Below are 26,494 nucleotides of genomic sequence, written 5' to 3' on the forward strand. Positions count from 1 at the left end.
CCTCCAGAGAAAGGGAAGTGCCTAGAAAATGTAAAAGGAAACTTAGTTTGATAGCATCCTGTCTGGCAAGAACTCACATATCAATAGCTGGGATGTGAAATCCTCACTTCTGTATTGTTTTGTCATTATAGTTCCCACTTTGCTGCTGTTTGTCTGTATAATCTCTGTCTGGTTCTGTGATTGTTCCTGTCTGCTGTATAATTAATTTTGCTGGGTGTAAACTAATTGAGGTGGTGGGATATAATTGGTTACATAATCATGTTACAATATGTTAGGATTGGTTAGTTAAATTTCAGGAAAATGATTGGCTAAGGTATAGCTAAGCAGAACTCAAGTTTTACTATATAATCTGTAGTCAATGAGGAAGTGACTGGGGTGTGGGTGGGCATGGGCATGTGTGAGATGGGAACAGGGAATGGGAGTAAGGAAGTTGGAATCATGTTTTGCTAAAGGGGGAGATGGGAACAGGGAAGGGGGGTAAGAAAATTGGAATAATGTTTTGCTAAGGGCAGGAATGGGAACAGGGACACAGGTGTAAGGCTTTGTGGTGTTAGAGCTGGGAAGGAGGATACTAAGGAAGGAAACTGGAATCATGCTTGCTGGAAGTTCACCCCAATAAACATCGAATTGTTTGCACCTTTGGACTTCGGGTATTGTTGCTCTCTGTTCATGCGAGAAGGACCAGGGAAGTAAGTGGGTGAAGGAATAAGCCCCCTAACAGAAACTACTGCGGGCTGAAAAAAGTAACAATGCTTAATGGCTTGGATTAGTTGTTGGAAATGAACCTTGGGTAACATCAAGGCTTAAGGAGGCTGCTGTCTCTTTAAATGGAACGAGCTGATCAGATGCACCGAAACAGGAATGGTTTGTTCAAAGCAAACAATGAAGGAAGGGAGAAGTAGGAAGAGGGAGAGTTTTCTGTGCAGCTGCAAACAGGACGGTGTAGCTTCTCCTTTTGGTACTTTCCTCGGCTTTTACTGTATGACACAGCTTTTGCATAGAAGGTTTATCGCGGTGAAGTCCCCTTTCCTAAGAACAAACCAGCAGGAAAAAAGAGGGAACTTTCCCAAAGCAGACATTGTCTGCCGGAGTCTGGTGAGTGGGGGGGTGGGGAAATCCTATTTTTAACAGCTTTGAATTAAGGAAAAACTAGAGCGGGTTCTCAATAAACAGAAGTTACCAATAAAACATTGACAAGTGTGCAGCAATTACAAACGTAAAAACCCAGATGAGGATATGTACGAGCAATGTAGTTTTTAAACCTTAAAACGCTGTATTTGTTAGCCTCAGGTCTTCTGTTGATTTTCTATGACTCCACAGATCTGTGTGCTACTGGCTAAGGATTACATTATTTGTACGAAAAATTGAAAATTCTAATCTCCAAAGAGTCTGAGATTAAAAAAAAATAAATAAATAGAGAAGCTACTCAACCTATTTTTTTTTTTAAAGTCGTATTTGTTACAGCAGAAAACGCCCACGGCATATGTACTCCCCTCCGGTATCATATTTCAAGGGATCTTTAAAAGAATCCTGTAAAATGCTAATTGCTCCTTGGGAAGCACTAAGCATCCTCAGTTCTGAATGTCACTGGAAGTTGGGAATGTTCAGTATCTTCCAGATGGCGCTCATGACCATACAGGATTGGGCCCTGGACCCAAGGGTGAACGTTAGTGAGGTTTGCTTTGTTAAAATTCTGACCCGATTGAAGCCATTGATTTCAGGGTAGCCAGGATTTCACCTTATGTTTTTAAAAGCAAAGGAAGTTAGGGTTTGCAAGATCAGGCCCTTATTTATAAGAGTAAGCTTTACATAATGGGGATACTTGCATGAGCAAAGATTTTGTGCAGCAATAAGGATGTATTCCATAGAGTTTACAGCAAGCTTTAGAGTTGTATTGTAGTCTTATTAGGAAGAGGATCAGCATTTTCTTGTGGTATTGTGAAAAGTACAAGCAGGATCCTGTAGTCAGGGAGCTGTGCTAGTGACATCAAAGGACTGCTTTGGAGGGCTGGAGTCCAACTGGATTGCGGTGTTCTGCAGTGTGTATGAACAGAATGTATTCCTGCACAATAGATCTGGCAGAAATGTTTTAAAAAGCAATACAACATAACATGGGGAAGGGGAAAGCAGAAATGGCACATTTAACTGAAGTTGTGTTACGCTCAGCAGAATGGTGCTTCTGTGGCTGGCAGCAAACACAGGCTCAGATTTTGCAGTAGGATCTTCATGGTCAGATCCTTGCAATTGCATGAAGTCCGACTCAATTTAATTGAGCTGTGCTTGGGTTCAAGGGTCCCACACCAGATCTGATTAAAGGATTAGGACTGTAGGTGTGTGCTCTACTTATGGTAGATTTTAAACTAGTCCATAATCCAACAATATATATTTAGCAATATCACATGGTGGGAATATGGGGAAATGGAAAAATTTAAAGACTCAATGCAAAAATCTGTTAATGATTCATACAATGTATCAGTACATTAATTGAACCAATGGTCATAATGGGTCAAGTTCTTCTTTATAGCAGTGTAAATATGGAATAATTCCACTGAATTAGGCCTGTAATAAGCTCTATGAGAGCTTACTCTTGCTTCATTTCAAGAAAATAAGAGCTTTCATGGAGCAACAAGAGAGAGAAAGATTTAAAATATTATTGTAAAACAATTTGGCAGCAGAACACAGGTATAGAAGCAGTACCTGTAACTTAATTTGCTTTTTGAATTAGGCTTGTTATTTTTACTGTAAAACAAAAGTGTCTAACATGTTTAAACAAATTCATTTTTAATATCTTTTCAAATGAGCTAATTGAATATTCTATAGAAACGGACTATCTACTTGTACTCTTTCAAAACGACACTTAAAAAAGAATGTTCTGTTGTATTGAGAACAAGAGTCAAAAAGATACCTGGCTTCAGAATACTTATTCTAATAAAGCAGGGATGGCCAACCTGCAGCTCTGGAGCCACATGCGGCTCCTTGTACAGGCACCGACTCCGGGGCTGGAGCTAAAGGTGCCCACTTTCCAATGTCCCGGGGGGTGCTCACTGCTCAACCCCTGGCCCTGCCACAGGCCCTGCCCCCGCTCCACCCCTTCCCGCCCCCTCCCCTGAGCCTGCCGTGCCCTCGCTCCTCCCCCACAAGCCTCCTGCATGCCACAAAACAGGTGATTGGGAGGGGAGGGGAGGGAGAGGGAGGCGCTGACCAGGGGGGCTGCTAGTGGGCAGGGGGCGCTGGGAGCGGGAGAGCTGATGGGGGGCTGCTGACATATTACTGTGGCTCTTTGGCAATGTACCCTGGTAAATTCTGGCTCCTTCTCAGGCTCAGGTTGGCCGCCCTTGTAATAAAGCATTGGAAACACTCTAAATTGGAAAGTTGTCTAAAATGGACAATTCTGCTCTGAGGTCTATCTAGGACTGGATTTAGCCCCTGGTTCTACAAAGCATTATGTATTTTAATTAATCCTTATTCAGTATGGCACACAAGTACATGGTAACTAAGTGCACGAGCAGTCTAACCAATGGGACTACTTGTGTTTATAGTCAGGCAGGTGCTTAAGCACCTTACTGCATCTGAACCTAAAATCATTGTGGATACATGGGTGTACCTAATTGCAGGATTTGGTCTGATATACTTGCAAGACCACAAATGTTCTTACCGCTATTCCCAGTAACATCACTGGTTAGTTGGATGAAGAATTTTATTTAAAGGTAAAAATTATCACTTCTGCATTTTATTTGCCCATTCTGGTGCTCTTAACTTAAATTTTGACTATTTAGTTTCACTTTCATTTCTTATCTGTTTCTTAGTAGCTTGTTTTTCCAATCCTCATGCAGTTAGGACAATGCTGAAATGTTTGGGTTCTAAAAGGGGATGTTTAAAGAAACATTGTTTAGTTTAAAAGATTAACTGTAAGTAAATCTCCTACCAATACATTAGAATATTAAAAATGGGAAAATGTTAAAAATCCAATATACCCATCACTTTAACTTGTTTTTTATATTTCTCAACTTGGAGAGAAGTCAGTCAGTTTCACTACTGGATTCTTAAGGTTGAAGTTTCAAAGAGTACAGGGAAGTGTTTATTTTTTGTTTGTAAAACCAGCTGGTTTAAGAGTGATATTGTTGGACTATTTCGGTTGGTGTTAGGTTTTATTAAAAATCCCCATGACAGGGTGACCTCACCTGAAGCATCTTCCAGCATCAGGTTGCAGCAGAGCAGGCATCCCGGCTTCAGCATTCCTCCTTCAGGGTGCCTAGTAACACCACACAAGTGTCTCTGATTCACTAATATCCTCCAGGGGTGGGCAGGGGAGGATTTATTAAAACATAGATCAAATAATCCATAGCAAAAGCCCCAACCAGTCCATTTCTCATACCCAGTGATATAGTTAGTAAAATCCTATAGCCTTTAGTCCATCCCCATAACACATACCACACTCCAGCATCTTCCACCACACACAGGTTCTTCTTCAGTCATCTCCTGTCCTTTTACCACAACAGTCACCCCAGCCCTCCTAGCTAAAGTGAAACCCTACTGTTCTCAGGAGGAATCCTCCACAGCCTCTCCGCTGGGAGTTCATCCTCACTAAGGTAGTGTCCCTCACTTTCCTTGACCTTCTCACTGGGCAGCTGAGCCCAGATGACCATGCTTGGAGACACCAGTAGGTAAGACCCACTGCTGTTCCCTGGCCTTTCACCTTCTGGCTTAGATGTCACAAGCAAGTCCCTCTGGCCTTCAACCCTCTCCAGTCCTGGATTTTTGGCTTGAGAATGCACCCCTCTTGTTAATCACCTACCTTCAGGCACTACCAAAAGCTTCCTTCGGAGACCCTTGCAACTCTCACCTGTCCTGACAGACCTTTCAAGGACCTCCTATTTATAGGACCCAGGTGCCCTCTCTTAAGCTTCACTTAGGAGGGAGCTGGTGAATAACAGGCACACTGGCTTCTTCCTTCTTTAGGGCTAGTACCACCCTGTGACACCTTGATTTTACAAAATTTTAATTTTGGGCCAAGTTTAAATTGGCATTTAAAAAAACAAAAACAAAAACCACCCCGTTTTCACTGAAATAAAAAAGTTAAAACATTTCCAGTCGGACTTTAAACAACAAAAACAAAGTTTAAACAAAACCTAAATTTTTGGTATGTGATTGAGTTTAATTTTTTCAACAAGGGAGTGCTACTGTATGGGAGGGGCAGATTAAATGTTTTAGGTAATTTTAAAATTATCAAATTGTGTTGTAGTGTATATAGCATAGGTGAGAGTACTTGATTATAAGTCTGGCTTACTTTACAGTAGGTGTTAATATACATATTTTACCAAAATGATTATAACTTGTACTGTATGTGTTCATTTTTCTTTTGTAGATAGAACAATGAGAGATCCTCTTCCCAGTTGGGCCTGCTTGTCTTTCAGCCTGTTGACCTTCTCCTTGCTTTGTGTAACGGCTGAGAACCAATGTAAGATCAGAAATCAAGTGGCTGACTGCAGTCATCTAAAGCTGAAACAAATTCCTTCAGATCTTCCAATTAATATAACAGCGTTGGACATTTCTCATAACCAGCTAAACAAGCTACCACCTGCAAATTTAACAAAGTACAGCCAGCTTATTTACTTGGATGCAGGATCCAACAGCCTCTCTAAACTTCAGCCAGAACTGTGTCAAACTTTGCCCCTGTTAAAAGTTTTGAAACTGCAGCATAATCAGTTGCGTGAGCTCACTGACAATGTTTTTGCTTCCTGTGCCAGCCTGACTGAGCTCAATTTAGGGTACAACATAATAGAGATCAAAAGCAATCCTTTCAAAAACCTGAAGGTAAGATATATAGAAATATTGCTTTTCATTTTCTAAAAGGGAAGAGAAGAAATTACTGAATTAAAATCCAATGCATCTCCAGAGCAGGTCATGGTCCTCATCTGGGAAGGTCCAATACACTTAAAATTCAATTTTTAATTTTGTCAGCTAATACTGATGTTTATTTTTAAGCATTTTATTATTTTTATCAGTTTGAATGGTCACAGCTATGGCAAATTATGGGTTGGGCGAGACAATTCTTTAATGGCAGTAGATGTTGAGATTCAAAAAGTTAAAGTTTATAACTGTTAAAACACAAGTTGTTAACATCATATGTCAAAATATACAAGGTAAATAACCTTAAATCAAATTCAAGCAGAATTTTTCTTACTTTTTGTATCTGTAAATTTTGATTATAATTGGTGGAAATATTTCCATCAGTCGGTTTGTGTGTGTACAGTTAAATTGATGTTTATCGACATTTACCTATAAATAGCTATGCCTTCCAAGCCTAAATATACCCTCCTTCTTTCTCTGGAGAAGAAGCAACCTATTGTTACTATTAACTTCTTGAGCCCTTTTATTTTCCCAAAGAATGTTCCAGATAGGGCCCACTGGATTAGAGCAAAATGGAGTCTCTGCCACCTCTGTGGGGTCCTTCCCTCTATCCCCTTCTTCCTCTTCTGAAGTCTCTGTGTCCAGGGTCTGTGATGGGGGAAGAGGGGCAAGTAGGCAGGTCTGGAGAGGTGGGTGAGGTGGAGGCGGAGTTTGAGGTTACATATCATTCCCCCTCAGTCCCTGTGGAAATGAGAGAAGATAATGTAACCTGAAGAAAATGAAAAATCAAATAGGAAAAACAGCAGAATGTAGAATGACTTAAAATCTCCTAAATTTACTGCAAGTTTTCTTCTTTTTGGCCAAGTCTAGTAGGTAGTATATTTTGTGTGTCAACTTTCCATACTCCAAGCACACACATTTGTGGCTTTTTTTACCAAGCTGAGGGGATTACATTTCTTTCCTTTTTCAGGCCTCTATGAGCTTTTTGGGGCCTATATGAATTTGTAGCTGCTAGCCAACATGGTCATCTGCTTAGAATTTGTTAGCATTCTTCTGCCTTGGGTGGTTGTCAAAGTAACCACAATTTATTTATCTGTAAACTGATCTCCAGCAGCTCAAGTGAGTGTTGTGGTTACCCTGACCAGCTAAGCTCTCTCTTGGCAGTTGGGGAATCATGAGAACACAGAATTGCTCTGGCTATGCTCCTGGCATTCCCCCTATGCTACTTGGTGATTACCCCAGAGTGTAGGGATATGATTATTTAGATAAACAGGTTTTGTGCCTTTAGCCACTTCAGGGTCTAGCCTTAGCTAATACTGTGAGGCTGGCAAAATAGTATTAAAATTCCCATTTTTTATTTTGAGGCAATAGAGCCTCAAATATATTAACAAGCTTGCCCAAGGTCACAAATTATTAGAATTCAAGTCTAACTGTGAAGGCCAATGTTTAATGTACTAAAATACAGTGCCTCCCAGTTTACTTTAACTGTCTGTTTGACCACTTATAAAAATAGGACTGTGGTCATACTTTATTTGTAATCTCAAAGGACATAGCAAAAGTGGGTAATAATTATTAGATACATTTTACATGTGGGTTAAGTAACATGGTAAGGAGAGTTTCGCGAGGGAGTTCTCCAGGTGAAGGAGGAGTGATTACGGTTGGGGTAAGTTTGTTGTCTGTAGCATGTGTGTGTTTGTGCTTGTGGTGTGCTGAACTGGAGGAGCAAAGGGAGACAGAGAGGTATAGAGACAAGACTTTCCATGACACAGTAGAATGGTCCTACCCCTGTTCTGACAGCCTTTGTGCTGTGGAGGAGGATGAAAGTCTCAGGGAAGGAGAACATCCAACTGGAGCAGAGGGAAATGAATCCATACTTGGGACCCTCCTTCCAGATGATGATGTGGTATCCTCTCGCACTGAGGTTCCCTCTCCAAAGGAGGGAACTCCAGTTATTAGAAAGAGACAGGTAATCGTTATGGGGGATTCGATCATTAGAAACATAGGTAGCTGGGTTTGAGATGACCGGGAGAACTGCATGGTGGCTTGCCTGCCTGGTGCAAAGGTTGTAGATCTCTCAAGGCATCTAGGTATTATGTGTAGTGCTGGGGAGGAGCCGGTGGTTGTGGTACATATAGTACCAATGCCATAGGGAAGGATAGGAGAGAGGTCTGGAGGCCAAATTTAGGCTGCTATGTAAGAGATTGAAGTCCAGGTCCTCCATGGTAGCATCCTCTGAAATGCTTCCAGTTCCATGCGCAGCGCCACTTAGGCAGGCAGAACAGCAGGGTCTCAATGCATGGATGAGATGATGGTGTAGGTAGGGAGGAGGAGTTTAGATTTATTAGGAACTGGTGAAACTTTTGGGAAAGGGGGAGCCTATACAGGAAGGATGGGCTCCACCTAAACCAAAATGGAACCAGATTGTTGGCATTTAAAATTAAAAAGATCGTAGAGCAGCTTTTAAAATAAAGGCTGGGGGAAAGCCGACAGGTGTGGAGGAGCACATGGTTCGGACAGCGACATCCTTAGGGGAGGATCTACTAATGGAGATTCTCTGTATCCTAGTAAGGAGGAGAGGATGGAAGATGATAAAATACAGGTAGGCTCTGATGAGAAACAGTCAAATGAAGAAAAGTCCCATTCAATTACATCATGCAATGGCAGACAGCTGAAAAGTGACAAGTTTTTAAAGTGCTTATATACCAATGCTAGAAGTCTAAATAATAAGATGGGTGAACTAGAGTGCCTCATATTAAATGAGGATATTGATATAATAGGCATCACAGAAACTTGGTGGAATGAAGATAACCAATGGGACACAGTAATACCAGGGTACAAAATATCTTGGAAGGATAGAACAGGTCATGCTGATGGGGGAATAGCACTATATGTGAAAGAAAGCGTAGAATCAAATGAAGTAAAAATCATAAATGAACCAAACTGTACCATAGAATCTCTATGGATAGTAATTCCATGCTCTAATAATAAGAATATAGCAGGGATATATTGTTATACCAATAAAATAAAAACCAGCAGGATCTTATTAAAGGGGATGAGACATAATGTCACATTTGTTGTGAATACAAAAAGAATCGTAGTAGGCAGTCAGTTATAGCTATAACATTTCATTCAGTTTCACATTCATTCACACTTTCGTTCATACACACATATTCTGCAGCTGCTGTATAGTTACTGGTCCTGAATGTAGCTTGAGTTTGTGGCTTGCATTTGTAGCTTGTGGCAGCTAACTGGCCAGGAAAGCTGGGCACAAGGAAGAGCTGGGTCTCTGTTGGGTATGCACCGATGCCCTTCCATGTTGGCAGCAGAATGTTGCCCTTCAAGGTCTTCCATCTCACCCATCCTTTTTGTAGGCTTTAGTTTGAATCCAGCGTCTATGGGTCTTGCTGTGTCACGCTGCCTCTGGGTCCGGTGTGATCGATCACCTGTCAAATGCAGACATGACTTTCAGCCTAGGACCTGGCTTTGATGTTTCTTCAAGTGTACTTTGGTTCTTTTCTTTTGAGGGTGGACTCCTCTTACTTTGTCAGGGCTGTTGTCTGCATCTTCAGCTGTTGGGTGTTTACACTTTATTTCATCAGGGCAGGCTGGGGCTGGAGGTTGAGTCCATCATCCATCCATACCTCATTCATACATCTAAACTAATAAGATTACAGCAGGGTTTTGCAAAAATGAAGGTTGCAGCAAGCTTTTACAAAATGAAGTGAGCATTTTAAAATGGAGTTTGGGACAAGTTAAAATGGAGTTTGAGTTACAATATGGACAAGTGTAAGGAATGTCAAATAGTGAACAGAAGTTACAATAGAGACAAGTATAATGAATGACAAACAGTGAGCAGAAGGTACGATGTTGAAACAGTGTAAGTTTCAGCGATTTAAGCAGCATTTGGATTGAAAGTGAAACTCAATTAGCCAGTTATTGGGGTAACCGGCTTTATGAATGAATGTTGTTTCATTCATAAAACTTTGCTTATGAAGTTATATTAATAAAGTGAACAATTAAAAACAATTTCATTGATCAGTTCGACGATATTACCGACCACCTGACCAGGATGGCGATAGTGACTGTGAAATAATGAGGGAGATTAGAGAGGCTATTAAAATAAAAAACTCAAAAATAATGAGGGATTTCAATTATCCCCATATTGACTGGCTTCATGTCACCTCAGGACACAATGCAGACACCTTAAATGACTGCTTCTTGGAGCAGCTAGTCCTGGAACCCATAAAAGGAGAGGCAATTCTTGATTTAGTCCTAAGTGGAGCACAGGATCTGGTCCAAGAGGTGACTATAGCTGGACCACTTGGTAATAGTGACCATAATATAACTAAATTTAACAGCCCTATGGTGGGGAAAACACCACAGCAGCCCAACACTGTAGCATTTAGTTTCAGAAAGGGAGAATACACAAACATTAGGAGGTTAGTTAAACAGAAATTAAAAGGTACAGCGCCAAAAATGAAATCTCTGTAAGCTGCATGGAAACTTTTTAAAGACACCAGAATAGAGGCTCAACTTAAATGTATGCCCCAAATTAAAAAACATAGAGAACCAAAAAAGTGCCACTGTAGCAAAACAGCAAAGTAAAAGAAGCCGTGAGAGGCAAAAAGGCATCCTTAAAAAGGGGAAGTGAAGTCCTCATGAGGAAAATAGAAAGGAGCATAAACTCTGGCAAATGAAGTGTAAAAATATAATTAGGAAGGCCAAAAAAGAATCTGAAGAACAGCTAGCTAAAGACTGAAAAAGTAATAGCAACATTTTTTTTTAAGTTCATCAGAAACAGGAAGCCTGCTAAACAACCAGTGGGGCCACTGGACAATCAAGATGCTAAAGGAGCACCCAAGGATGATAAAGCCATTGCAGAGAAACTAAATGAATTCTTTGCATCAGTCTTCATGGCTGAGGATGTGAGAGAGATTCTCAAACCTGAACCATTCTTTTTAGGTGACAAATCTGAGGAACTGTCTGAGATTGAGGTGTCATTAGAGGAGGTTTGGGAACAAATTGATAAACTAAACAGTAATAAGTCACCAGGACAAGATGGTATTCAAGAGTTCTGAAGGAACTCAAATGTATAATTGCAGAACTACTAACCATAGTCTGTAACTGATCATTTAAATCCACTTCTGTACCAAATGGCTGGAGGATAGCGAATTTGATGCCATTTTTTAAAAAGGGCTCTAAAGGTGATCCCGGGAATTACAGGCTGGTAAGCCTGACTTCAGTACCGGGCAAACTGGTTGAAACTATAGTAAAGAACAAAATTGTTAGACACATAGATGAACATAATTTATTGGGGAAGAGTCAACATGTAAAGGGAAATCATGCCTCACCAATCTACTATAATTCTTGAGGGGGTCAACAAGTAGGTAGATGGGGGGGATCTAGTGCATATAGTGTACTTAGATTTTCATAAAGCCTTTGACGAGGTCCCTCACCAAAGGCTCTTAAGCAAATAAGCTGTCCTGGGATAAGAGGGAAGGTCCTCTCATGGATTGGTAACTGGTTAAAATATAGGAAACAAAGGGTAGGAATAAATGGTCAGTTTTCAGACTAGAGAAAGAGGGAAATAGTGGTGTCCCCCAGGGGTCTGTACTGGGCTCAGTCCTATTCAACATATTCATAAATTATCTGGAAAAAGGGGTAAATAGTGAGGTGGCAAAATTTGCCACATGATCCAAAATTACTCAAGACAGTTAAGTCCTGGGCAGACTTGAGAGATCCTTTTGTAGCTCTTCGCAAACAGCGTGACTGGGCAACAAAATGGCAGATGAAATTCAATGTTGATAAATGCAAAGTAATGCACACTGGAAAACATAATCGCAACTATACATATAAAATGATGGGGTCTAAATTAGCTGTTACCACTCAAGAAAGAGATCTTGGAGTCATTGTGGATTGTTCTCTGAAAATGTTCACTCAATATGCAGCAGCAGTCAAAAAAGCAAACAGAATGTTGGGAATCATTAAGAAATGGATTGATAATAAGACATAAAATATCATATTGCCTCTATATAAATCCATGGTATGCCCATATCTTGAATACTGCATGCAAATGTGGTGGCCCCATCTCAAAAAAGATATATTGGAATTGGAAAAGGTTCAGAAAAGGGTAACAAAAAAGATTAGGGGTATGGATCAGTTGCCGTATGAGGAGAGATTAACAAGACTGGGACTTTTCAGCTTGGAAAAGAGACGACTAAGGGGAGATATGATAGAGGTCTATAAAATCATGACTTGTGTGGAGAAAGTAAATAAGGAAGTGTTATTTACACAAGAACTAGGGGTCACCAAATGAAATTAATAGGCATCAGGTTTAAAACAAACTAAAGGAAGTACTTCTTCACACAATGCACCATCAACCTGTTGAACTTCTTGTCAGAGGATGTTATGAAGGCCAAGACTATAATAGGGTTAAAAAAAGATCTAGATAAGTTCATGGAGGATAGGTCTATCAATGGCTATTAGCAGGGATGGTATCCCTAGCCTTGGTTTGCCAGAAGCTGGGAATGGGCGACAGGATGGATAGCTTGATTATTACCTGTGCTGTTCATTCCCTGGCATTGGCCACTGTAGGAAGACAGGATACTGGGCTGGATGGATCTTTGGTCTGACCCAGTATGGCTGTTCTTATGTTCTTATAAGCTATTGCCTACCGTGTCAGAGACAAAATATTTTATTCTCCATTTCATTTGATTAACACAGTGCAGGAGAGAGTGGGGAAAGCAAAAATGGTTCTAAGCCTCCTTTACGCTAGTTCCTGCTGTTCTGGCTTGGCTGAATAGCCTCTCCTTACTATAGCATGGGGGGCTGTGATAAGAGTGAACATAGGATTATTCCATCAGCTCAGCATCAATCTGGGGGTCGCATAAAAGGGCCTTAGAACAACAGAGAACTGGTCCAATGGATAGGTTCTAAACACTTTTCTCACATTGGTTGGCTGTCTTAGGCAAGTCTGAGCAAACCCCTTAAACTCTGTGCTCCAGTTAACTGCTCTGTAAAATGTAGATACTTGCTTACCCCATCGGAATGTTGAAATGCAACTAAATAATGTTTACTAAGTAAAAGGATTAAGGCCACTCAGAGGGAGTGGTGAGAATAGAATTCAAGTCCTGGGCTACCTGTCTGCTGACCTTTAGGCCTTTAGCAGGAGGAGGAGTTTTAGATAAGCAGCTTGCTTTTTACCATGTCATGGCAGGTCAAGATCACCCAGTGGTTGAGGCTGGAGGTAGCTCGCTGGTTCCTTTTCCCTGTGTGTGATGTCAGAGGGCTTTCTCCTGCAGGAGACTGGAGGTTGGCAGCCTGCTGCCATGTTGGTCATCTAGTTTAAGGATTCCCATAATGAGTGACATCTGATGTAGACAGACTATTGCCTTCCAACGTATGTGTTTCTCCCTGTTACAGTGTTTGTTCTGTTGCTCCCTTAATTGTGATGTGACCAATTTTTAACCTCAGAATGGCTAAAATAATTCCAAAGGTATCTAACTTGTTACTGTATTTTCACCTGTTCTTTTTTCCAGAATTTGAACATACTGGATGTATCTCATAATCATTTGCTTTCTACAAAATTAGGATCCCAGCCACAGTTGGACAGCCTTCGTGAGCTTGTGCTGTCAGAGAATAAAATCACTGAGTTAAAAAAGGAAGAACTAGATTTTCTTAGCAACACTTCCTTAAATAGGCTTGACTTATCATCAAACCCACTGAAAGAGGTAAGAAATACAAGACCACAACCTCAGCTGGTATAAATGATTTATACCAGCTGAAGATCTGACCCATAATTTTTCTATTTTGCAATCACTGATAAAAGAACAGTATTCATTTTGGTCAGAGGTAATAATGTTCTGTTGTAATAAAATACACATTATTTTATTCTTGATATTGTGAGTTGATTTATTATGTAGGTGGAGTAAGATTTCTGATGCACTTAACTACTCATTTCTTTTTGTTTAAGCATTTGGGATTTGTAAAGATGCAATATTATCACTCAGTCTTAACTTGTTGTAAAGGGAATGATCCAGCTTCCACTGAAATAAATGGAAGCAGGATCGTGTCACAATTAGTAACCAAAAGTACATCTGTTGTACCAATAAAATAAAAACCAGCAGGATCTTATTAAAGGGAAAAAGGCAAAATACCACATTTATTGTGAATACAGAAAGAATCATAGTAAGCAGTTAGTTATAGCTATAACATTCCATTCAATCTCATATTTATTCACACATTCATTCATACAAACACACACACACACACATACACACCCACACACACAGGTTCTGCAAGGTTGTTATCATAGTTACCAGCCTTAGAGTTGCTCATGCCAAGCCACTGGCCAGGTGGCCTGGACATGAGGAGGGAGCAGGGCCTTGTCAGATGCTCATCTGATGCTCCTGGAAGTTGGTTTGCAGAATCAGACCCCAAAGTTCTCACTTTTTAGAGTCTATTTTTATAGGAATTTCTTCCTATGCCAGTCTATGGGAATTGCTTCATCATGCTGTTGCTGAATCAATCAGCAGATAGCACATTCCTGACAGCTCCAAGATGTTATCTTGTTCTTTGGTTCTCCCATTCTTGAGGCTGTTGGGTGGATTCCAGTCTGCCCTCCGGGGGGTCCTCTGGTTATTTCCACTTGACGCCTTCTTCAGCCGATGGACACTGGATTCTTAGGCTGGCACCTCCCTGATCATTCAGTTATTATCTACACCAAGCATCCATCCACATACATCCTCTATCTCTATTTTAATCACAATTGTTAATACAACAAAAGGGCGGGGAGTCTCTGGGTGCTGTTTCTGTTGTTAGAGTATTGCTTTGAGTCTCTCTCTCTCTGTGAATTGCTTTGAGAACAGACTCTGTCTTCGAATGTACTAACACAATTAGCAGCTTGCAAGTTTCACACACAGAGGGAGAGAAACAGTACCAAAAACCAAGAGACCTCTTAATTAGTAATACCCTGGAATTTAAACTCTGGGGAATCAAACTCATTTGTGATTTTAATACAGAACTTCTTTAATATGATCCAACACATCTATGCTGCATTTTAAAACCTGTGGCAGTGAGTCTCAGAGCCCAGGTCTCGTGCTAAAATCAGATAAATCAGCTACATGTGGACAAAGCGTTCAGGCTCTGAAGGTTGGGTTGGGGAGGGCTTCAGAGCCTGAGCTCCAGTCCAAGCCACAGCTTCTGCACTGCTGTTTTTAGTGCCATAGGTCGAGGCCTGTGAGCTTGAGTCTATAGACCAGGCCTCTGAAACTTGCTGCTGTGGATTTTAAAATGTAGTGTAGACATATCCTAAGAAACCACATTCAACCATAGTAGCTAGAGAAGATAAGCAGCAGCATGAATGCTCAAAATAGCCATACCATCTCTTCCCCCAAAACTTAGAGATTTTTCGACCAGGGAAACGCAACAAAATACTACAAAACCAAAAAATAAATGTACTAATCTCTTTTTTTCCACAATATTGTCTGTCTGTTTTATGTTTCTCTCTAGTTTTTTTTCTTGAAAAGAAGCATTGGTTTTTTCTTTCCCTCTTTCTCCTTTGCATTTGTTCGCTGCTGTTCACTTCCTTTGCTCTCTTGCATTGTATTCTCTTCCCCATTGCCCTTCCTTTGTTCATTGTCACCCTCTTTCCTTGTTTCTTACCTGTGTGCCATTGCCCTCTTTTGCTTTTCGGTTTCTTGTCTTCCTTTCTTCTCTCTCCTGCATATTTCTCCCCCTCCTATGGCATCACCACTACCTCTCTGACTCTTTAAACTGAAGTTCCAGTGGCTCAGCTTATCAATGCATTGTACTAGAAATGCCAACATCTAGGTTTTATTCCTAGTTCTGCCATAAACAGTCCTCTGGTATCTTGGACAAACTAGTTAATCAGTCTGTCCCTTCATTTTCTAACCTTTGCCTAGCTCACAGAGATGGTGTTAAGCTAAATTCATTCATGTATGCAAAGTGCTCAGATACTATGGAAATGAGCACAATAGAAAAGCATACAAATAGATTAAAAAGTGGATGTCCTCTATCCAAGTTTACTCCATGTATGCTATTTTATGTACTACACATGCACACTCCAATCAATGCAGCATTAAAATATGGTTCTGCTCTGAAAAGTGATTGCAAAAATGACATTGTTGAGTTCTGAATTTGTCTCCCTGACTTTCAGGATAAGTGTACTCATTTCACAAGTAAATTGGTGTTGGTTTTGCTTTGTTTTGTCTTCCCACGCCCCTGACAGCTCTGCAAACACAATGTGGGATCTGAAAGTCAAACTGTGTTCTTTCTGGCGCATGTATTTAAATTACTGCCACAAATGAGTACTTGTGCCTATCACTCATCAATTCTGGTAACGAATCAAGAAGAGGGGCAAATATTCTGATTTGTAGCTGCCATTCATTTTGAGGAAGCAAATGTTTGAGCTCTAGTTTTATGAGTGCATACTGTGCCCATAAAAAGGAGACTGAGTTCATCTTGACTGTTGTTGTAGGCCTAAATACTCCCCCCGCCGTGTGCCAAAGTATTCCATGTTCTCTTTCATTTAGTGTCATATTGACACTTCTTGACAACAGATCAGTAAATGAAACCCCACAGAAAATGCATGGCAGAGAGATTTGTTGTATATATATTTACAAGTTACCTCTAAAGATTCAGAGTCAAATGAAAATTAGACACACAATTTCAAATCACTTTCATCTATTTACTGTAAAAGTAAGGTAGGTTTTTTCATTACTGATACAAAATATTAATTTTCAGGGGTATTACTACAGGGTTTTGAACCATTACTATAGAAATATAATGCATTTTAAACCAAAGTTTGGTTAAGTCCTGTGGAATTTAGTGAAAATCTATGAGTTAATTTAAATTGTGTGCTTGGTCTATGGTAGTGATTTGAAGAACTTTCCATGTTTTGGTTTTGTGGAACAACTTTCTTGGATGATTTTTTTCTTTTAATGTCAAAATCATTAATTTTTTTCCCTTCTAGTTTCACACAGGCTGTTTATGTGCAATTGGAAATTTGTATGGTCTTGTGCTGAACAATGTTGAGCTTGGTGAAAATCTCACAGAGAAACTTTGCTTGGAATTATCAGACACAAGAATTCAGAATCTGTCACTGAGCCAGATCCAGCTTTCTTTTATTCACAAGTCAACCTTTCACGGACTGCAAACAACAAACCTCACAGCTTTAAACCTTTCCAAAAATTATTTGAACATGATAGAAAATGACTCTCTTACCTGGCTTTCAAGCTTAGAGAATTTAAACCTAGAGGATAATAGGATTTATCACTTATTTTCTCATTCATTGTATGGATTATCCAATGTCAAATATTTGAATCTGAGAAGATCACGTGTCAGAAAAATTGATGATTTCTCCTTTCGTTGGCTAAGCCATTTAGAGTATCTTCTTATAGATAGTAATAGTTTTCAAGAAATTACTCCTAATATGTTCACAGGCTTGGACAATCTGAAATATCTGAGTCTATGTAACTGGACCAATGGCTTACAAATAATAACTAATAAAACATTTTCATCACTTGCTAATTCTACTCTGCAGTTTCTTAATCTTACAAAAAGTAGAATCACAAAAATAGAAGGTGGAGCATTTTCTTGGTTGGGACACCTAAAAATTCTTGATTTGGGACTCAATGAAATAAACCAGGTGCTCACAGGTCATGAATTTAAAGGTCTGCAAAATATTGAGGATATCTACCTTTCCTACAACAAAGAGTTGACTTTGACAAGCGAATCATTTGCTTTTGTTCCAAGCCTTAGAAAACTGATGCTACGGAAGGTAGCTTGTAGCAATCTGGACCTCTCTCCTTCACCTTTTCACCCTCTACGGAATCTAACCATCCTGGATATCAGCAACAACAATCTAGCTAACGTAAAAGATGACTTGTTTGATGGACTTCACAAACTTGAAATTCTGGATTTGCAACATAATAATTTGGCTCGACTTTGGAAACATGCCAATCCAGGTGGTCCTGTCCTTTTTTTAAAAGATCTTCTTAACCTGCATATACTTAATTTGAAGTCTAATGGCTTGGATGAGATTCCCGTACAAGTTTTCAAGGGCTTGTTTCAATTAAGAAGCCTGGATTTAGGATCAAATAATTTGAACTTACTTCCAGCATCTTTGTTTGATGACCAGATATCTCTGAATTCATTAATCCTTCAGAAAAATCTTATAACATCTGTTGAAGAAAAAGTGTTTGGTTCAGCTTTCAAGAATCTGAAAGAACTAGAGATGGATTACAATCCATTTGACTGCACCTGTGAAAGTATCTCCTGGTTTGTTAATTGGCTTAATGTGACCCAAACAAACATACCTGGATTAGATACTCATTACCTTTGCAACACCCCACCTAAATATCATAGTACTCTGGTGATGTATTTTGACATTTCACCCTGCAAAGATAGTGCACCTTTTCAATTACTGTATATAATAAGCACCACTGTGATAATGCTCTTCATCTTTATTGTCATTCTTATCCATTTTGAAGGCTGGAGGATAGCATTTTACTGGAATGTGTCAGTAAATCGAGTACTTGGTTTTACAGAAATAGACAGGCAACAGGAAGAGTTTGATTATGATGCCTACATTATTCATGCAAGAAGGGACAGGAATTGGGTGTCCAAGAACTTCATTCCTCTGGAAGAAAATGATCAGTCTCAAATTAGGTTTTGTTTAGAGGAACGAGACTTTGAAGCAGGCATATCTGAATTTGAAGCCACTATTAATAGTATAAAAAGAAGTCGGAAGATTATCTTTGTTGTCACTGACCATCTCTTAAAAGATCCCTGGTGCAAAAAGTGAGTATGTGCATGCATGTATGAATAACACTTGTTCAGCAGATCTTTAATGCAGTCATCTCTAAGCCCTGGTCTACCCTGGGGGCGATTGATATAAGTTACGCAACTTCAGCTACGTTGCATTACATTGACTTACCGTGGAGTCTTCCCTGCAGTGAGTTGACTACTGCTGCTCCCCCGTTGACTTTGCCTGTGCCTCTCGCGGCACTGGAGTACAGGAGTCGACGGGAGAGCGCTCAGGATCGATTTATCGTGTCTAGACTAGATGTGATAAATCGATCCCCACTGGACTGATTGCTGTCCGCTGATCCGGCGGGTAGTGAAGACATACCCTAAGACAGTGGTCTACTTTCTTGAAAACAGAAAGTACAGGGAAAATTATACTTTGTGACATGAGTGTAACTGTCTGAAATTTAATGGAGGTACTCCAGATGTACCCCGGGGTAACTGAAAGCAGAATTTGGCTCATAAACTACCTGCTTATCTAGTCAATCAAACCATCATTGCCCTTCAGATGATCTTCCATAAAAATAGATGTTTGAGACAAGACAGCGATTGGTGAGATTGTTAACATACAAAGATCATTTTTTGAGCCAGGGCCTTACCACTGCCGGTTTGTGTGGCTGACAGAAAGAAGACTGTATACTAAGGGAGCCTAAAATTAAGATGGTTAATTTCTTGGAGGGCAGATTATTCTCTTTTTTAGTTACATAAATAACTCATTTTTTTAATTTATTACAAGTATTATCATAAAGGTTAAATGTTAAAAACTATATACAAATTAAAGCCCTGATCTGGCACTGACCTTTGTGGGGCTATCACAGAAAATTATTTGATGTCACTCATCCCTACATAAATCAGCTGATTCAATGATTCATAAGCTCTGTGTAGTTCTATAGCATGTACTTTCAAGACACCAGTTTTTAATTCTTATTTTTTGCTTAAGGTTCAAGGTGTACCATGCTGTTCAGCAAGCTATTGAGCAAAGTCGGGATTCCATCATACTGATCTTTCTTCATGACATTCCAGATTACAAACTGAATCATGCACTTTGCTTGAGAAGAGGAATGTTCAAATCTCGTTGCATCTTGGATTGGCCAGCTCAGAAAGAACGGGTCAATGCATTTCATCAGCAATTAAAAATGGCACTTAAATCTAGCAGCAACATACATTGAATTTCTAAAGTATAAGATTGAACTGTTAGGACACTTCATTTCAGACTGACTAAAGGACAACAGTCCTTGTGGGGAAAAATTAAACCAATCCACAGCAACTCCTCTATTTTTCCTATTATGTGTTTTTAATTGGTAATTGTTCTTATCCTTTGTATATTGTTTCACCTGTGTTCTGAGTTCATACAATGGTCACAACGGACACAAAAAATAGGACCAACAACTCTTTCAATCTGTGACCAAAAAGAATCAGCCTATTTAAAATAGAGCAGAAATAGAGTGAAGAAAGGGGTGGTGAGAAAGAGTAGGGGCCAGGTAAATTTCCACATGAAGGAGTGCTGAAAGACTGGAGGAAATGAGAGGAAATGAATAAAAGGGAGGAAATGTGATACAGATATACAAAGTAATGAATGCTAGAGAGGGAGTAAGTGCCTGGGCACGTAGACCTCATTTGTTAATTCCTTCAATGTTGCAGAGGGCTGTGTGCAGGCCCTCTGGATTAAGATGAATTTCAAGCAATGTGAGAGGATCCAGAACCTCTCTCCTGTTTCTTAATTCTAATAGTCTTCTATCTAGATGCCTCCCCTCTAAAATAGCTTGAATTTAGGGCATCCCCAAAGGAAATGTTATAGAATTCTATAAATTCAAGAACAGTAAATTGATATTTCTAGTCCTTAATTTTTTTTTCAAATGGAAGATGCAGTTTGATAAATATTGCTTCCATAGCAGATAGAAAATGTATTTCAGATAACTGGGTATAAGGACCTTATCTTGCAAAGTTCTAAGCACTCTCAACTCCCATGAAATTCAATCCATTGCAGTCTTGGGACCTAATTGCCACAGGTACAGTGTATATAGTTCTAATTCCTGAAATATTAGGATTACACAGAACTTTTTGTATATAAAACAAATAATATTAGAGGGGACATCCTGGCTCTACTGAAGTCAGTGGCATTTTGCTATTGCCATCATCTACAGTGCCTAATCTTGCTTCAATTCAGTGGGTGGAGATATGGATCAAAGAAATGAAATGTGCTTTGTTTTAGTCTTTTGTGCATTTGTATCATATATGCAGTATGGATGCGTCTAGTGTGTAGCATGTATTTTTAGTGTCTTAGATCAGTGCTACTTGAAGTGGTGGTCCGCGGACCAGTGCCGGTCTGTGAGCCATCGGCTGCCAGTCTGCATGCACATTGGAAAAAAAAATTGCCGGTCCCTCACATCAGACAGTGCTTCTCAAGCTATCTTAGATGATATGTACTTTTTTCTTTTTAGTTCTACCTTTTGGTTTTGTCACTTAAAATGAGTTGGAGAAAAGTGTTTAAATAAGAACAGCATACTAGTACTATGTGTTTTGTAAACGGTACGATTAATACTCAAAGGGAAAATAAGAGTTGTAAAAGTGACTTGACAAGAGCACACTCACAGCTACTCATAGGACAGAATTTGATGGAGGAACCAGGCTATTGCTCTGACAGTACTGAACATTGAGGCCCTAATTCCCTACTCCCTTGTACCAGGCTACTATTCTGATCTGGTGAAGTCTCAGGCTCATTTGTATAAATGACTATACAAGCTGCAAGGCAGTGAAGAATCAGCCCCTAAAACTTTTAAACCCTTTTAGGGGCAAATCTTCCATCTCCCATAATGGAATGTCCCCACTAAGCAGAGAAATTGGTATGATTCTACTGCATTGGGTGTCTAGACCATGGAAGCCTATGCAAGGGGGTATATACCTTCTGTGGTGCTTGGAGTTCAGCTTCCCAGCCATGTGGGGAGGATTCTTTCTACCTTGGTCTCTGTGGATTTCACTGATATTAAGCCTGTTAGTTGTGCTGTGCACTGAATGGGGCCTTTGTAGTTTTGTACAGACATAATCACATACTATTCAAAATACAATATGTCTCTTTAAGAGGTTGTCTCTTTACCTAGAAATCTATTACTAAAACATAGGAAAATTCTTGTGGATCGTATCAGTGAAAGAAAACCACAGCATCCTGATTTGCATGACATTTTACATGCACATAAATCTTAGTGTGAATGACGGCAACAGTCAACTCCTCTTCTCCTGCTGCCAGCTTGAATCAAGTGGCAGCTAAAAATACATTCCTATTTAAGTATACAATTTCTTTGTTTCCCATAGGGAAACTGGGACCGTGACTAGCAAAGGAGGTTGCTTGTAGGATAGCCAATGATAGAGGAGGCGGTCCACATCACAATCTTTCTATTGAAATTTGATGCATGTTGTGGGGGAAACCTTTGAGGAACCCTGAACTAAGAAACAGGCTCTGTTTGAAATGTGTAGATTTTACATTGGATTTTTAACTATTTTTTCCTTGTAATTTTCAGATATCTATTTTTATTGGTAAGCTGTTGCACACTGGAGCTTTGCAAATCCTCATGGTTTTACAATTAACACGGTATTTAATTCAGCCCTGAGTTGTATATGCAGCTCACTTAGATTTTCCTCCTTCAGTGAAAACTGTTCTAATATGCATAAAACTCTAGAAGCAACATAAGAAATAAGTGCTATTTCCTGTGAGCAGCTGGATAGAGTACCTACCAGAAATCAATATTTAGTTGGAGAATGTAAAAAATCCTATCATACTATTTTACCAATATTACTATTATTTCTTAGTGTTCCTAAAAAATATCTATAGGTACCCACCTCTGGCTTTGCGCTCCTCTCCCATAAATTAGAAATATACAAATGAAAGCTTCTCATATTCATCCACCAAATCCTCAGCCCCTCCCTTCTTCAATAAGTTGAGAGAACAGATGGGTTCTGCAGACTTCCCAAATACAGGATCTGGTGGACCAAAGGGAAAATAGGTCCCACAATGAAGTACCCTTTTCAGAGAACACCCTGACAGCAGCTCCCTTTCATTTACACTGAGGGTGATCAACCATGAGCATTCATGCTGATCTCTACAATGGCTTATGGCAGGGAAAGAGAGGTGGTTTCTCAGGTAACTATGTCCCAAGCTATTTACGACTTTAGAGTTAAAACCAATACCTAGAATTCCACCTAGAAGATTATTGTGAGGAAGCAGAGATCTTGGAGTACTATTAAGGTGCAGTTCCACTGAATAAGTGGCCCGCTACATGGTGCATTAGCTTCAGCTTCTGACTGGTCCCAAGGTAGCCTCCCATACCTCACATTACAGCAATCTAATCTTGAGGTGACAAAGGCATGAATAGCAGCATCAGAGAGGAAAGGCAGCATTCTTCTCACCAGGCTCAGACAGAAAAGTGCCCATGGTTGCAACCACTGTCTGAACATCCAAGAGCAGCTCAGGATTTAACAACACTGTTACAAATGATGGTCACAATCCCTCAGTGATGGGGTGCTCAGATAAGTTCCATTAAACCATGTGGCTGTTTCCCCAAGCCCACCCTCCTATCTGTGCCTTGTCTAGATTAAATCACAGCCAGCTCTCTCTCATCCACATTCTAACTTCACCTGAGATGTTGTGTAATTCACTGGGTAACTTATACTTGGCTGGGTCACTCATGACTGAGACATAGAGCTGGATGAATGCATTGTGGCCTATATCATATAGCAAGAAAAAATCAATACTAAACCATGTGGGTGCACAAGGCTCAAAAACTAATTATGCTAGTAACCTCTGCAGGAAACTCCTCATAAATATTCTTCTGAGGAAAAAGTTATTCATGGGAAAAACAAACTCCCAAAGCAAGCATATGGAAGGATATTTTCTCATGCTCATAATTAATAATTTCTATGGATTGACCTGCTTGGTTGAACTTCCTCCCACTCTGATACCAAAATGTATATGCATATAAATTGTCCTGAGTGACTTGTCAAATGTTTTGTGGGAGGCACCTCTGCTATTCTACTTGAGCTCAACATGGATTTAGGATCTTCCAAAGATTTTGAAAGGTTTTTTTAAATTCATGAGTCAAAACCACATTTGATTTTGTAACTGAAATACAACACACATTTTCTCTCATCTGTAATATATCTTTTCTATTTGAAAAAAATTATTATATTGCAGTAGAAGTATGTCAGCACACTAGGAGAGTCCATTAAACTTTAGCATTACTCTGAAAATAGACTAAATATAGCTCCTTACTCTGTGGGTATGTGTCTATATTCAAAGTAATAACTGCTTAGTTTAGGGGCTAAAGTGAGGGTTTTGTTTTACTCCTGTAGATCTGGAAAACTAAGAATAAACTGAGTTTTATTCCTTCTTGTAAATCAAAAGAGTTGTTCACTAAATTGCAGTTATAAGGCCCATCAGTTATATCTGTACAAACCAAATGAAGGCAGTGAAGTTGGACAGGGGTTGCTGTGGCATCTCTGTGACAATGGGGGCTGCACTGTGACTGTGGGCAGAATTACATTACCATTACTTTTATTACTGATGAAACATGCAAAGGAAAGAATTCAGGATAGCTGAGTTGAAGAACAGCAGAAATCGTAATATGTGTTGTCTATATAAGCATTTTGTTAATATTGTAGCTGAAGACTAAAGCGCTGTAGATGTGAGTGGGGAGAAAAATCTTAAAAGTAAATTAACTACCCAGTTGTTTGTTCTATTGACTTTTGCTTTGGATCACTTTCTTTTGATCCATAATCTTTTTTTCCCCCCTTTGGCAGAAGGAAGGGAAGAATTATAAAGAATACTATAATTCAGCTGGGTGTGTATTGTACTCATTTGTTTCTGCTTTAATTGTATGACTTTTACTATATATATAGAATCCACACAAATATGGGTTAGCTGGCTTCAGCAAAGCATTCAGGCTCAAATCCTCAAAGGAAGATAGGTACTTGAACCCCAGATTTTGGGGTAGGAGTCAGAGGCCATCCATTTCCTTTCAGCTGTAGCCTTGGGTACTTACCTGAGTGTGGGAAACCTTGGTTCATTTCCCCATGCTGTTTGAAGAGAAGAGTTTTAAGCACACTCACTGATCTCCAGGAGATTCTGTTTGGGGGCTCTCCCAGTTTCTCTTGTTGAAGTTTTAATTGCATAATTAAATATTAATTAGGCCCAAGAGAGAGTGAAAACACCTCTAAAGCCCAGTAGTTAGGACAGGCACCTGAGAGGTGGGAAATCACTATTCAATTCCCTTCTTCTCATGACGTAGAGAAGGGAATGGAGCTAGGAATACTGACATCTTAGGTTAATACCCTAAACACTGAGCTAAAGGCTTTGAGGAAGGCTACTGCCTCCACTCCCCTGGTCATTTTATGTGGACTTAGGCAAGCACCCAACTCCTTCTCACAAGAAGTTGTTTAGTGGCCTAATTCATCTGACTGCAGGAGATGGGTTCTTCTTGGTTGTGGATTGCTAGCAGACATAGGCACCTCCCTGCAACCTGGACCTAGGTACTGAACTCAGAGACAGAGATAGAACTTTGGACATACCTTTCTCATCAGCTAACTTAGCCATTGGCTATCTTAGGCAGCTCTGCAGCTAGTGTACTGGCTTTTGTAGATCCCATTCTTCGGAACATCTCTCTCCCTATGCATTGTATAGGGAGCCTAGGTGCCTAACTCAGGGTTTGTGGAGTCCATTATTGTTCCAGTGACTTTCTAGGCAGTTAAAGTTAGGTGTTGCAACACTGAGTGTTGTAATGTCCTAATCCATTTGTCAACCTGGGCCAAAGCCACAGACAGATACATAACTGCGGAGGGAGTTGGGAATTAGCAAAGCCCCCACAAAGGGGACTATGACTACTTGTGGACTTCTGTTACTGTAAAACCATTTGTTTTACAGTAACAGATTTCATACGATGTACCTCTTTATGTAAATAAGTCATACAAGAAAAGCTGTTTTGCCTGTCAAATGTACATGTCAATCTGTAAAAGCATCAGTTTTAAGAGCTTTTTTAAAAATGCACCGATTCTATGATAACAGATGCCATATAATAAAGTTTAGCTAAAGAGAAAAAATTAACAAAAAAGAACAAATACCCTTTGTGTGCATTGGTAGAGATTGAAGGATACATACAGCTGATTACAGAAGATCTAACATGAAAATAAAGGGCTTTGTTTACAGATGAACTGATATGTGATGATTCCTTAATTACAGTAACAGGATTATCCTCATTGTGATGCTCTCATCTCATCTTTCTCATCGTCTTTTCAGTCCAAGTGACAAATTCTCTCTTCTTGTTTAAGCCATGAAAGTTGAGGAGGCGAGGTGTTAAGGATGTGATGCCAAGTTTACACTTTCACTTACCCTTGCCTCTATTTAAAGATTAACTTGTGGACCATTCCTTGTGTGTTCTCTAAATCTTTACTGTAATGAAAAATAGCAAAATTAGACTTCTCATCCCAATTCAATATAACATGCTGTCTAACAAATGTTAGCTATTAACATGTGTAATAAAGGTATTAGTTGTGAAACAGACTAAATATGGTCTGTACTTCAATATTTACAAGTTAAAATTTTCATACTGAGTTCTTAAAAAATTGTTTGTTCTACAGAAGGGATTTCAAGGAAAACAATGTGCCTGAAATGACTGAGTAAAATGATATTAAATCAATACACTAATACTGTTTTTATATTATCATAGAATCATAGGACAGGAGGAGACCTTGAAAGGTCATCTAGTCCAGTCCCCTGCACTCATGGCAGGACTAAGTATTATCTAGACCAGGGGTTCTCAAACTGGGGGTT

At 39.6% G+C, this 26,494-nt stretch overlaps 1 protein-coding gene across 2 annotated transcripts; it reads left to right on the plus strand.

Moving 5' to 3' along the window:
• The first annotated feature begins 504 nt into the window (after window positions 1-504).
• TLR3 (toll like receptor 3) lies at window positions 505-25,875 on the plus strand. 2 transcript variants are annotated; one of them, XM_084626203.1, is made up of 5 exons: window positions 505-1,095; window positions 5,366-5,814; window positions 13,389-13,580; window positions 16,844-18,672; window positions 19,619-25,875. In XM_084626203.1, the coding sequence occupies exons 2-5, from the start codon at window positions 5,374-5,376 to the stop codon at window positions 19,845-19,847; spliced, it is 2,691 nt and encodes an 896-aa protein (XP_084482329.1). In that variant the 5' UTR covers window positions 505-1,095; window positions 5,366-5,373; the 3' UTR covers window positions 19,848-25,875. The 2 variants fall into 2 exon arrangements, with proteins under 2 accessions (XP_084482329.1, XP_084482328.1); XM_084626202.1 differs by having other exon boundaries at window positions 505-958.
• Window positions 25,876-26,494: the final 619 nt, after the last annotated feature.

Source organism: Lepidochelys olivacea (assembly GCF_965140295.1).
Source record: "Lepidochelys olivacea isolate rLepOli2 genome assembly, chromosome: 4".
NCBI lineage: Eukaryota > Metazoa > Chordata > Testudines > Cheloniidae > Lepidochelys > Lepidochelys olivacea.